General features: G+C 43.2%; 1 protein-coding gene across 1 annotated transcript in view; it reads right to left on the bottom strand.

The window, feature by feature from the left end:
* The window catches only part of LOC143480151 (latent-transforming growth factor beta-binding protein 2-like), a 92,435-nt gene that overhangs the window by 34,000 nt on the left and 43,426 nt on the right, over positions 1-15,009 (bottom strand). The window contains exons 9-11 of the mRNA XM_076977645.1: positions 9,490-9,564; positions 5,531-5,653; positions 4,962-5,126 (exon numbers count right to left, since the gene is read on the bottom strand). Coding sequence (XP_076833760.1) covers positions 4,962-5,126; positions 5,531-5,653; positions 9,490-9,564 — 363 coding nt within the window. The remainder of the gene's footprint in view (positions 1-4,961; positions 5,127-5,530; positions 5,654-9,489; positions 9,565-15,009) is intronic.

Genomic DNA, 15,009 nt, shown 5'->3' with positions numbered 1-15,009 from the left:
CACCGCCTTGTTCCAGCCCTTGGTATTATGGGTCTCACCTGTACCTCATTGTTGTTTAAATAAGTGGGTATTTAAATCCTTAGTTAGGACACGGTCTTTGGCGATCGTTGTTTCATGCCCTCCGCGTTTCCAGGTTGTCCAGTGCCGTCTGTCAGTGCTCTAGATTTTAGTCGATTCACTTTAGTCTTCGTTTTAGTCTTTATCAGTCTGTTCTGGCTTTGGTTATTACAAGTTATGTTGTTATGGTTATCGTGTATTTGTCTCCTTCGGGGTTGGCCGTTGCCTTTGGGGAAACGTTGTTCTTCTAGTTCGCAACCCTGTTAGTTTTGGTCGTTGTCCGTGTTTGTTCTTTTGATTTCCCTGTCTGTCAATGTTTTTATATTAAGGTTCATGTCCGCGTGTGTTCTAATTTTGAGTTACGTGGTCAAAGTCCTATGTAGCTGAATACTTAAAGTTTCGTTTGTCTTTTCTAAATCTAGGCATTTACTCCCTTTCACACACGAATTATCAAAGACTACTGACGTGGTTGTTTCTAATGTCTTGTTGATCTGGTCACCGTTTAAAGAGTTGTTACTGCCCATAATGTTATGTGGTTTATTTAAATGCCTCGGTGATCTAGTTGTCACGTAAAGAGTGTTACTGCCCATGTTGCATGTGTTATGTACTGTCGGTGATCTAGTCGTCACGTAAAGAGTGTTACTGCCCAGGTTGCATGTGTTATGTACTGTCGGTGATCTAGTCGTCACGTAAAGAGTGTTACTGCCCAGGTTGCATGTGTTATGTACTGTCGGTGATCTAGTCGTCACGTAAAGAGTGTTACTGCCCAGGTTGCATGTGTTATGTACTGTCGGTGATCTAGTCGTCACGTAAAGAGTGTTACTGGCCATGTTACATGCATTATGTACTGCCTCGTTCATTAAGTCACCATGTTAAGAGATGTCATTGTTCTGTCTTAATATTGTTATATTGAGGTATTAGTGAGGTGATGTAATCCCAGTGTTTCATGGTCTGTCCAGAATGCCTCGTCGGTCTCGTCACCGTGTCGGGAGTTTGTCAATTGGTCATCTGTCTTTGGATTCTAAATTAAATATACAGTCTACTGCAAATGCAACCCTGGTCTCTACGCGTTTGTGTCCTACTTTACCCAAGTCCACAACAGAATCGTTACAGAACGATCGCCCCCCTTTAAATGGACACAGCGAGAGACCCAATACTGATTTGACAGACACTCCGGTAATAAGTGCGCCATGCCTATTGTTCTCTCGGCGTGACCCCCCTAAGATATATAATGGAGAGGGGACGGTTGAGGACTTTGTTTTTCAAAGTAGATTGTTTTTTCAATTTTTGTTATGTTCTCCTCCTCCGGAACATGTTAAAATTCAGTTTTTGTGCCAGTTTCTCACCGGAAAGGCGTTGGTTTGGGCTAAAAAGACACTCGGTACAAAATTGGATGAGAAGGGGACCGGGTTTTCTTTAGAGGACTTTTTTATTTTGATGTTTAAACGTTTTTCTCTATATCCAATGGTAGTGGGGGAGTTCAGGAATAGATCTTTCATGGCCAACACAGATGATCCACTCCTTCATGTTAAAAGTTTGATGACTTTACGAAGAAAGATAGAGGCAGCTCTTCGGCCTGCTCCCTCAATACCAACCCAGTTCCTCCAGGAGGCTCTGCATACCGAAGCTACTGCTCAGGCCTCCACGCTCCCTGGCGTCCCTCAGGCCTCCACGCTCCCTGGCGTCCCTCAGGCCTCCACGCTCCCTGGCGTCCCTCAGGCCTCCACGCTCCCTGGCGTCCCTCAGGCCTCCACGCTCCCTGGCGTCCCTCAGGCCTCCACGCTCCCTGGCGTCCCTCAGGCCTCCACGCTCCCTGGCGTCCCTCAGGCCTCCACGCTCCCTGGCGTCTCGTTGGCCCCGATGCCTCTGGACATCTCCTTGGCCACCAGGCCACTCTGTAATGTTCCTTTGGACGCGCCTGCTGATGACGCTCTCCCGGCGGCCGTGCTTACTGATGCTATGTCTCTGGCAGCAACGCCCTCTAGTGAGGTCATCATGACTGTTGCGTTTCCTAGCGATGCCACCCTGGTTGAAACACTCCCTGGCCCTCCTGCTATCACAGGGCCTCCTATACCTCCAGCTGTCTCCTCGGTAGCAATGCCCCCCAACAACGCTGTCTCTGGGCTGGTTTCGGCTCAAAGGGCTTTGGAGAGGCCTGTGCTGCATACACCTGCACTTCAGAGGGAGTTATCTGTCGCTCCCGCGACCCGGGAATGGTCGCTTCCGTCTTCTGCTCCCCAGTCTTCTGGATTACTCCCTGACCCTGTTACCCAGGAAGGATCTGCTGATAACATCGAGAGGTTCACCCAGACTGTCCCTTTGGATCTAGGAGATCAGAGTTCCATAGGCACAGAGACGAAACCGGCATCAGTGTTGAAGACAGTAACTGACTTCATTGCATGCATGGACTCTAAGACTATGCCTATGTTTTTGGCACCATCCCCTGGTTATGTACTTGTCCCTGTTTCTATTGTGTTGCCTCCTGTTGGAATGTTTAGTTCTAATGTTACAATGTGGGTTCCTCGTGTTGTTGTTAATTTGGTTCCAGTTCCTATGTCTGTTGTTCTTAGTGTGATTATGTCTGTGTTGGAATTGTCTTCTGCCCCTGGGTTTTTCTCTTCTGTTTCTCCTACTGTGCCCATTCCAACATGCCACCAGGGTTCTCCGCAACAGGTACCCTTGCCTCAGTCAATTTCCAGGGTCGCATCGGTCCCCTTAGTTCCTCTGCCTTCTGGGTCTTCTAATTACCCGTGCTCTGCTCGAGGTCCGGTTGTGTCTTCTGGTGTAGACGCTGGGCCTGATTGTGGATTCTCTACAGGGCCTTTTGTCTCTGGCTCTCTCAGTTTTGTGACCCCTGGTTCGGTTAGTCCTGATGGTGATCTCGTCCCGTTGGTTGTTCCTGGCCCCGCCTCTGCCTGTTCCTCTCGTATGGGGTGGTCGTGTGTTGAGTCTGAGTCCGTGCCTACGTCTTCTCCTGGTTGTTCTGATTTTGTTCCCCTTTCTTCTGTTTCGGCTTCAGTGGCTCCGGTCGCATCACGTGCCTCCTCTTTAGGTTTTTCAGCTGCTACATTATCTTCAGGATTCCCTATTCGGCCTCCTTAGTTTCGGGAAATGGTTTTGGTTTGGATCGTGCGTGCCCCGGAGTGGCACGCGTAGGAGGGGGGTTCTGTAACGCGTTACTCCGCCCCCCCCTCATTTACTTACGTTTATTCGCCGGTTTTAGTGTTTTGCACCGCCTTGTTCCAGCCCTTGGTATTATGGGTCTCACCTGTACCTCATTGTTGTTTAAATAAGTGGGTATTTAAATCCTTAGTTAGGACACGGTCTTTGGCGATCGTTGTTTCATGCCCTCCGCGTTTCCAGGTTGTCCAGTGCCGTCTGTCAGTGCTCTAGATTTTAGTCGATTCACTTTAGTCTTCGTTTTAGTCTTTATCAGTCTGTTCTGGCTTTGGTTATTACAAGTTATGTTGTTATGGTTATCGTGTATTTGTCTCCTTCGGGGTTGGCCGTTGCCTTTGGGGAAACGTTGTTCTTCTAGTTCGCAACCCTGTTAGTTTTGGTCGTTGTCCGTGTTTGTTCTTTTGATTTCCCTGTCTGTCAATGTTTTTATATTAAGGTTCATGTCCGCGTGTGTTCTAATTTTGAGTTACGTGGTCAAAGTCCTATGTAGCTGAATACTTAAAGTTTCGTTTGTCTTTTCTAAATCTAGGCATTTACTCCCTTTCACACACGAATTATCAAAGACTACTGACGTGGTTGTTTCTAATGTCTTGTTGATCTGGTCACCGTTTAAAGAGTTGTTACTGCCCATAATGTTATGTGGTTTATTTAAATGCCTCGGTGATCTAGTTGTCACGTAAAGAGTGTTACTGCCCATGTTGCATGTGTTATGTACTGTCGGTGATCTAGTCGTCACGTAAAGAGTGTTACTGCCCAGGTTGCATGTGTTATGTACTGTCGGTGATCTAGTCGTCACGTAAAGAGTGTTACTGCCCAGGTTGCATGTGTTATGTACTGTCGGTGATCTAGTCGTCACGTAAAGAGTGTTACTGCCCAGGTTGCATGTGTTATGTACTGTCGGTGATCTAGTCGTCACGTAAAGAGTGTTACTGGCCATGTTACATGCATTATGTACTGCCTCGTTCATTAAGTCACCATGTTAAGAGATGTCATTGTTCTGTCTTAATATTGTTATATTGAGGTATTAGTGAGGTGATGTAATCCCAGTGTTTCATGGTCTGTCCAGAATGCCTCGTCGGTCTCGTCACCGTGTCGGGAGTTTGTCAATTGGTCATCTGTCTTTGGATTCTAAATTAAATATACAGTCTACTGCAAATGCAACCCTGGTCTCTACGCGTTTGTGTCCTACTTTACCCAAGTCCACAACAGAATCGTTACACATGCGCTTGTAAAGCTGCATTGTGACAACATGTGTCGTAAAAAGCGCAATATAAATAAATTGACTTCAGTTGGCCTGACAATGGATGATGGATTTTGTTTTGACATGAAGATAACATCAGGAGAGGGAAATGAGCTCCAGTGTCGTGTTTGGCTGCATTGTTTCCTTTCTGGTAACATTTTCTTGAACATTTTACCAAAAATCTGTATTATTTGGCATAGCTGTCGACATCAAAGCTTTTATGACAGCTGACACTTGCTGGATAAATGCTTATAAATGCTTATGTATGTTTAAGTCAGTTGTCATAAAAGGCTTACACAGGGGTCATAAACACTCTAAACACTTCTCTTCAATAAAGTGTTACACCTCAGCACACCAGACGTAACTCTCCCTTTTGTGCCGTTTTGTTGACTTTTGTTTTATGACAAATACACTCTTTTTTGACCCTACAAACAATATATTTGTGTTATCGATGGTCAATAACAAATGTATGAGAATGAAGCACCTGTGTCAGGTGCAGGGCACCTCTCACAGCCGGAGCCCCAGGCCCTGCCCACCCGACTACAGCAGCAGATTTGCTTGGTGATTTTCAGAGGCATCGGGAGGCTACAGGAGCCCGATGAAACGGACCGGTAGCACATGGACGTCTCCACAGACACGGCTTTATCCGCTGCAAACATGCCAAAGAAAGCTGAACAAACAGCGAGCACTGTCCAAACCCAGACCAAACACCAGCAGGAAAAAAAGACAACACACTGCATAGACCGACAACACACACAACAGAAAGGACGTGACTAATACACATCACACATGACAGAAAGAACATGACTAATACACAACACACACTACAGAAAGGACATGACTAATACACAACACACATGACAGAAAGAACATGACTAATACACAACACACACTACAGAAAGGACATGACTAATACACAATGCACAAATAACGTCTGTTAAGACTAAGACACAGCATATGCGGATTCTGACATAGCTTCTCTCTAAATCTAGCATTACCACATAGACTGAGAGTGGCCACAGTGTGCTGTGTAGTGTGTGCAGTGGAACTCACAGACACAGTGGCTGCGGGCCGGGTCCAGCATGTATCCAGTTTTACACGTGCATCTGTAGCTGCCCTTGGTGTTTAGACACTCTGCATGCTTACAGATACCAGGCATCAGGCATTCATTAATATCTGTACAATAACAACACAGCAAAGAGATATCAGCTCAGTTCTGGAGTGTGACATTTTATTCTGTTTTAATAATCTGATATGTAATATGTGAATCAACAGAATGTATTAAAGCAAACACATCCAACAGTTTTTTTTTTTCTCTTTCTTTCTTTTAACACTTTGACAAACTGTATCGGGCCTATGTGAATAAGTCTGAATTATGAGCGATACTTGAGAAGGTTTATGAAAAAGCGTATTTGAACATGATTCCTTTGTTATCATTATGCCTTGATAGGCGTCCAAGCTCCACACTGGTAAGACAGTTTGATCAGAGATATGAATAACTCACAAAGACAAGAGAGAGTGATGGAGTTCAGAAAGCAGTATGATACAATCAAAGAAGTAGTATGAGGCCTCCATCTTTCACTCTAACATACATTTACACACACACACACACACACACACACACACACACACACACACACACACACACACACACACACACACACACACACACACACACACACACACAGGCATAGATTTTGTGGGCAACAGGCAGTAGGGTTTAAACTGTGCATAAAGGCTAACATAAAGTGACATGTAAATTGGTGCTCACATATAAACTGCGCATTTTTCTCAAACACTCAAGTTAAACCACCTCCAACGTAAACACAGACAGCTGCACCAACCGAGCGGAGAATAAAAATACACTTGCTCTTTATTCTGCTCCGTGTTCACTAATAACCCTCAGGCCTGCCAGGGTGGTGTGATACGTATTTGTAAAGGACTGTACAAACTTCCTTTGGCCTCCGTCCATGCTCATAAAACACACAACCAAGTCAGCTCAGGGCTGGCCCCCCTGCAGCGTCACGCAGCCCCCAGTAATGTTGAGGGCATCTATGCTGAGACGTTCACCAGAAATGATGACATATCAGGTGATGCATATCAGGTGAGCAGCAAAAGAGAGAAGAGAGTAGGTTGCACGGACACAGGCTTTGGCGTGGGCTCTCTTATTACCCCGAGACATGGGCACTCTAAATCCTGTCAATACGCCACTGTTTGGAAAGGATATGTTTTCTTGTTCTCTCAAGACAATGATTGGGCCACTTCCCACCACGCCGCGGAATGGAGTCTGTCAGGCTGCCATCTCCCACTTTCCCCAGTAACAATTAATCAGCACGTCGCCAGGCCTGCAAGGCTGCTACGGCTCGTGGTGGAAAAATAGACTACAAGAGGGACCTGAGAGAGCTTCACTGGAGACATGGCGATGGGGTGAGTCATCAGAGCAAACCGCTACAAGCCCACACCACACCGCCGTGCTCATGACATAACATCATATGGCATCTCTGCCTCGTCCAAATAAATTCATTATCCTCTTAAGTCAGATATCGTAAAGAATCTGCCCACTGTCTCTTCGCTTTGGTATTTATTATGCACATCTGCGCTATCTGATGTTTGAGTGTGTTAACTGTATTAGGCTCCAGTAACAGAATCTGGGCTTCATTTAAACTGCCCAACCCAGCCCTGTGTTGACCTTAAATGGGAAGCGTAGTATTGAAGCAGAAGCCAAGAACCCTCTAAATTAATTGAAGACATCTTTACCGCAAATCGTGGTCAAAACGCTGCATTAGAACACTTTGAGTGACCTTACACATACAGAGAGAAACCACTGGTTTGTGCCTTAGAGAAGAATGATTGTTCTTTTACAAAATGTAACCAAATTGAGCTATTAAGTTGAAGTGGACACATTAACACCAGTCTCCACTGACTCTGCTGGCAATGGATGAAAATGCAACATCTGACTTGTATACAAAGTGCTGGTGTGCTAACACTTTGCTGCAATTTTGAAACGTAGCCTACTTCTGTCAGGAAAGGCATGGTGCTAAATAGCTCATATAGTGTGTACTGTCATTCTTGGGTATCTTGCAGTGATAACCATCTACCAGTACAAAATTCACTCTGTTTTCCATGAGTCAGGAAAAAGATAGCGTCTGATGAAAAGTCCAGCTGCCCTGGATTCATTAGGGTGTGCGGGGGGAGAGTGAAAGGTTGTGTTGGGAGGTCAGTGGAGCTGGCGCCCTTACTGAGGAACTCTTATCTGTACACTCCCCAACACTACCCCAATTATACAGGAACACAACAGCCACTTTGGCTGTATGGATGTGATGTGCAGTCAGATACGACAGAATAATATAATATCTTTGTGTGTGTGTGTGTGTGTGTGTGTGTGTGTGTGTGTGTGTGTGTGTGAGTGAGCTTGGCATGCCCAACACATAAACACACACACACAATCTGGCAGAAGAGTTCGAGGCTTAACAATGACAGAATCCCACAAAAATCAGCCCTCTGTGCTCTTAACAATCCATTTGAGGGCAGAAATTAAAAATTATTTTTGGGAAAGGGAGAAGTAGATGAACCCAAATGCCAGTCAGCAAATGTAGTGAATAACTGTCAGTTTAGCTTTGCAGCATCTTAAAAATGTAAGCGCTAGGGGTGTGGGAAGAACATCTTGAAGTGATCATAGAGGAGGGAATTGGATCAAAGCATACATTACTGAGTTTGCTGGCAACTCCTGACACCAGTACAGACTACATATGTCTATGTACACAGAGATTTATGCAAGAGGATATACCGGTTTATTTAATGAAAAAGAAACAAACATTAGAATGACTCAGCAAAAGTGTTGGTTACAGCAGTGTACTGTAGTAATGTATAGATCCGCCTGAGAACAAACTGATTATGTTTAAGATATTTTACAACTTCAATAATATTGATGAAAAAACACCAGGAACACATGACGAATGGTCAACTCTGGTCCTACAGTGGTGGAGTTCAGAACAGCTTGGGTAATATCTATGCTCTACCATAACCTACTAAACCTACCAATTACCTGCAGAGTTAAATCAGATGTATTAAGGAGTAAGGAAATGACCAAACTGCCGGGACCCTGAGTGTGTGCTAGGGAGCCTGGAATATAAAGTTTACAGAGAACATCTCAATAATGCACAGAATCGTCCTGTGTAATTACCATAACTAACAGAAATACACACACACACACACACACACACACACACACACACACACACACACACACACACACACACACACACACACACACACACACACACACACACACACACACACACACACTCACACACACACATTCATGTCCTATGTAGCACACATTCATTTTGACCTGTTGAATTAAAGTAAATCTGGATTTTTCTCATGGTGAAACAACTCAGGTAGAATTTCATCTCAAGTAAGTATGCTAAAAGACCATTAAAAAAAGAAACAATGCTGTAAAATAATTGATTATTATGGTGATTTCCCACTGCACCACATTTAACCTTCCCTACTGAAATCTGAAAATACTGTTTCCAACTGAAATAAGCATTAAGAACATTTGTTTCACCATTCATTTCAGTCTACACTCCAGGGAAGGTGAACAACTTGCACAGGGCAGAGACACCACAAGCTGTGAGCACTGTGTTTTGTGGAAATCATACATTTATTTTCATACGCAGCAGATGGATGATTGTGCTTTGACCTCAGCTCAACCTTACTGAACCAATGATTTTTTCCCAATGGTATTTTTACTTACAACTCACAATTCTTTCATGAATGCCTGAAGGGGGTATTTATGAATGTGCACGAGTGGACAATGAGTACATGTTTACAGCAGAATGGGGAGGCAGAACCTGGGGTAAAATACTTCTTTCAGTTCAGACTTTGAAAATGTAAGTCCTTTATTAGAATTCTTATAGCTCCATATGGACTTGTGAAAATTCCTGGTCATATGCAAAAGTCAGAGCAAGAATGGGTTAGCAGCTACTGAAGAATCTCAGATTTCTTACCTTGACAGTGAGTTGAATTCATCCTTTTATAGCCTTTAGGACATTCCACTTGGCCATTTGCAATTACTGCGTAAGCTGTGAAGAAATATGAACAGTGGTGAACAAAGACACAGTGGTGAACAACAAACATGCATCATAATCACTTGTTAAGAAAGATCAACCTATCATAAAGGTTAGCTTTAGCTCTATGGTGCAAATGTGACCTATACAGCATTATGTAAATCAGTAAAACCAGCATGACAAGTGAACAGTGATGCAGCACATAATTTTTCCCTGGGAACAGAAAGGACATTGAGATCAGCAATGTTGTGAATATGTATTACAAGAACAAACAGTGTGGAACAGCAAATCAGGTTGGAACATCTGAGTGAAAACATTAATCAGCATTAATCACCATTAATCATGGTGTATGTATTTAAAGCATGTATTTAAATCCACAAAGGAACAAACTAAGAACGCACCAAGGCCTAGACTCACCTAACTTTTTTCTTGCAATATAAGATTGGTTTACTGGAAAAAATAACACCCCACCAATGACAAATTACAAATATGCACAAAACTATATTCTGCTTCACTGGGAACACAGGAGCTAACTAAAATGGGCCAATCTGAGAAGATAGTGGCATCAATGAACAAAGTGGACAAACAGGGAAGAACAGGTCTCACACTACAGGCTTGTCTTCAGGCCTCAAGAATCTAGAGACTACAGTATCATCCAATGCAGCTTAAGCAGCGATCACTTCATCCCACAGCACATGTGCCCTCTCATCAGCAGCCTGGGGTGGGCTGGGGTATGGGCGGGGCATGGGTGGGGCATGGGCGGGGCATGAGCGGGGCATGGGCGGGTCCTCTGCAGGCCTCAGTCCATCTTGTGCTCGTCTAACGAAGCTCCTTTACATGTTTTCCTTTTCCTTACTCATAAGTGACAAGTGTTAATGGAAAGAAATGATAGAGAATTCCAACTCAAGCTAAGCTGCCAGTAATCTCTCCTTCAGGGAGTCTGCTGACCTCTCTCTCATAAACTGTGTGTCAGTGCAGATGGGCTAGTTATGTTCAAGGTGAATCTAAAACAACTGATCCAAGAGAGAATGTCCGGAAAGTCTTCAGCTGAAATGAATTAAGCTAAATTTAACCGGAAAGACAAAGTTCAAATGGAGACACATGTCTTTACCTTTAAAAACTCAGGAATTCCACAACGTTGCTGTACCATATCACTAAATTGTAGCCATTTTTTTCTCTGAAGTCTCAAAGTGATTCATGCAACGTTAATGTTTTCAGCCATAAGGCCAACAGTCAGTCAAGTTGACTTGTTGACCAGTGAAACATTTAGTATGACTCTCAGCTGCAGGAACAACAGGCCACTGCCCATCCCAGTCAGCTTAGCTAGACTGTACGGGTTAGTAAGGCTTCTCCTTTTTCCCTTGAAACAAAAGAGGCTTGTACAAACAATGCATATATTTTCAGATCGTTTGAAGGAGCAGGCCAGGTAGAGTACAGTGAGCATACGTGTGTGGGAGGGGCTACGTGGCCAGGCCTGCCCACAACTCCCTGTATGTGTTCAAATGGGAGCCATAGTGGTAAAGGCTTCTTTTCCACCGCTCATGTTTGTTTCTCTCTGTCACTGGTGTTGATCATATTCTGCAAATTACCAATTCACCATGAAGCTACTGCATTCTGCAACAGTCAATGCTCACCACAAAATCCTTTTTTTTTTTTTGCTAATTTGCCTTTTCGTGGTTTTTTACAGCACAAGAACATGCACATACATAAATGCATGCAAGTTTCGTTTTATTGAAATATGATACTGTTATGCAAGTACCACATGGGAAGCAAGATGTCTCGGCAAAGATTTAAGAAGACATGTGGGAGGCTGCCTCTGTACTACACGCCAAGAAAGGGCTCGGAGTTGGCTAAAGCCATATCATTATTCATCGTCAGCAGAATCTCTGACTGAGAGTTTAGTTATTTCAGTGGCATCACCAGGCAGACCACCCTGTATGAGGGAGGACAACACAGACATTCTCAAGTGTGAAAAAGTCAAAGGTACGATGGGAGCCGTCTGGTGGGGGCTGGACGGTGAGGACTGTGTGCAGAACTAACATGAACTAGCATGAGTGCAGAACTAGCGTGAACTTCCACAAACAAAGACAGCAGGACGGGTGCACACTGTTAGTGGGACAGACGATAATGTTTCTCTGGTTGTCTGGTCGGTGGACAATGATGAGGGCTCGTCATGGAAGAAGGGTGAAGGGGACATTTGCTCTGACAGAACGGTGTGGGATTAGTTGATGCTAAGTGCTAAAACCAGGAGAGGTTTTCATTTCCTGACCAATGGCAAAGCATCACGATTTATTCCCATAGCCAATTCAGACATACTATTTGATCAAAAACTAGGCTTGACATGAGAAAATCATTAATCAAAAGGAAATCTAAAAACATCAAACAATTTTGAACAAACAGTACAGTACCATTGTGAATCAAACTTTTAATTTGTCCCCAAATAAAAGAAGGTTACAGGATAAAAAGTTTGAAAACTCTACATCGTTTTTGCTTTCAATAACTGCAGTAAAGTTCACCAGCTCTGCTTAAAACAAAATGCATTTCAAGCAGTTCATATGATTAAACTGCTTTCATTCACTGAACGCAATGGTCTGTTGGGAGTTAAATAATGATGACAGGACAGCATTGAAGTCAATGATTCCTTTCAGAATAATGAATATACGCAAGGCTTTGTCATTTTTTCTGGCTAGACAGTTTTTTAATTTGGTGTTGTTCTTCTCAGAGGGAGCCAAAGCATTCAGATGTGAACCTGGAGTCGTAAAAAGTTGAAAAGCAATTTTTGAAGCCTTGGCATCAATTATGATCTCATTAGAAATACATTTCTACATTACATGCCATTTATTATGTTTAAAGCATGCTGCCACAGTGCCTTGCATATAAAGAAAGGTATGTCCACACAGAAACAGCAATTTTAACATTGAGACAGACATCACAGCTATTTATGATCAGCCATAATCAGAAGAAAAAAATAATTTGAAGACTCAATGACATAAGTTCAAAAGTTAAACCAAAGTGACATTGAGCAAAATATTTCTTTTCAATCATGACAAGGACTCTAAGAACATTTCCTAACTGCACTTAGATGATGCCATACATGGAAACAGGCACAAACTACATCAGCTGTCCAATTACCTTTTTACCATTTTATTTCACAAGAATGGCAGATTCCTTGTTTTGATGTTGTTCATTAGCAAGTGTTCAAAGTTCACACATGCCTCATAAAATGTAATGAGTCGCTATGTGTCGCTATATCCATGATTAATAGCAGATAAAACATTGTTGTGGTGTAGACTGAGGGAAAAGAATGATCTCATGTGGCAGGATGTGGGACTTGGCCTGGATACTCCAGCCTGTCCAATTTTATTGATCCTGATACTCATGAAAAACATCTCCAACCCAGAACTGTCCCTTAGCAGGGGAAAAGTTTCAGATCAGGAGGGGATTCGGAGGGACATCTGAAATCTCGGTGACAGTTCTTGCCTGGGGAAGGAAACAGCTTATGGGCCAGGGCTCCTGTGGGAGGCCCGATTTATTTGGGCCCTTAGAGAGTGTCAATGCATCTCCCTGGGAAGCGTCACAAACAGAGTAACTGAGAGGGTTGAGCATCATGCCACACGCAGAGACAAATGTGTCTCCTGTTCTGATATAGTGCGAGGTTCTGAGAGCCGTAGGGCACATGCATAGGGAAAAGCCTATAAAGTAATAAGACACTGACAGCACTGTAGGAATCCATCTCAAATTCTAAGAAATGGAAAAAGCCACAAAGAAAAGAAAATATCACATTCACTCCAAAACACAGCTGTCTTTAGGGTCCAATACAACAAAATTATTTTTAACATGAATTAAAATATGTCTGGACTGAACTTTGGTTATACCTCATACACGAGTCAGTAAGACCTTCTCTCATTCTGTTTTGTCTGCCCATTTCGGCGAACTACAATTACTATGGAAACAATTAGGTAGTGACATTTTGCACTGACACCTTGAGCCAACAGTTTTACCTTGAGCTAAATACAGTTTAGGCTTTTATAATGACTGCACATTAAAGCCCTAGCAGTGCTATGCCATTCATAGTGTGTAGTCATAGTTTGTTGTGTAAGTGTGCATCCTTGTGTGTCTCCCTGCGCACCTCTGCACCTGCTCTACGTGCTGAGATTATTGCTACTCAAGAATGGTGGGCCATTTGAAGTACCCATGCTCTTGTGTTCAACACTACATTATCCAAAACATATCGAATAGGACCTGCACACAGACAACAGCATGACTAATTCATTAGCTGTGACCCCAAACATCTAGAATGGTTCTCTACCTATTTGAAAGCTCACAGAAAATATCTGGGATCACAATGGAGTAAAATGGTTTTGTTCCTATTATCTGCTTCTCTCTCTCTCTCTCTCTCTCTCTCTCTCTCTCTCTTTCTCTCTCTCTCTTCCTCTGTACCACTCCCCTCTCTCTCTCTCTCTCTCTCTCTCTCTCTCTCTCTCTCTCTCTCTCTCTCTCTCTCTTCCTCTGTACCACTCCCTTGCTCTTTCTTCTCTGAACTCTTACTTATCTCCTGGAATCCCTCATTACTATTACATAGTTTTCTGTCATCAGTTGAGTTCAGCAAACCTCCTTTTTAGTTCAGTTGATTAAGCTTTACTGGCATGATCATATTCATTTACAGTGTTACCAAAGCAGTATTGATGTAAAACAACATGAATGAACCATTGCAACATCTATATTGATAATAATTAACACAAAAGAGCTGTAATTGACATGAATGAACACTTGAAGTCAAAATGAGATAGAAAAAGTGTAAATGGAAAAAATGAAAGTGTGTGTGTGTGTGTGTGTGTGTGTGTGTGTGTGTGTGTGTGTGTGTGTGTGTGTGTGTGTGTGTGTGTGTGTGTGTGTATGTGCCCCTTGTTTGGTTTTGTAGGCTGATATATATTGCCCAGATAAAGTGCTGCTTTCTTTCCTACTAACAGGATGGGCAGTTTGTCAGTATTAGATATCAAAAGCTGGAGTGCATCATTATGAATTTTGTAAAGTAAATTCTGCCTGTTTTCTGGAATGTTTAACATTTGGCGAGAGAGTGTGAGTGTGGTTCTAGCATTCAAATAAAAAACACCCTACACCAGCAGTACACTGTAGCTCAGAGTTGGTGTAGTGTGTTTTTGGTTTGAATGGCCTCATTGCCATACAGCAGCGTTGGTTCTATAACACAGGTCTGGCTGTACTGTTCCAGCAGGTCCACACACTGTTGGAGCCCCTGCTCTGTGTGCCACAGCAGAACCAGGTCATCTGCATAGAGGATAATTCTAGAGTTGTATAGTGTAGAGTTAGACAGGGTGATGCAGGGTGATTCAAAAGCAATGGCCAATTTGTTGATATAGATGCTAAATAATGTTGAGATTAAGCTGCAACCTTGTCTCACTCCATGCTCCTGAGAAAATAAAATAGTCCTTTTTTAGCAAT

The sequence above is a fragment of the Brachyhypopomus gauderio genome, chromosome 17 (assembly GCF_052324685.1).
Source record: "Brachyhypopomus gauderio isolate BG-103 chromosome 17, BGAUD_0.2, whole genome shotgun sequence".
Classification (NCBI taxonomy): domain Eukaryota; kingdom Metazoa; phylum Chordata; class Actinopteri; order Gymnotiformes; family Hypopomidae; genus Brachyhypopomus; species Brachyhypopomus gauderio.
This window is presented reverse-complemented; position numbering and strand designations above follow the sequence as displayed.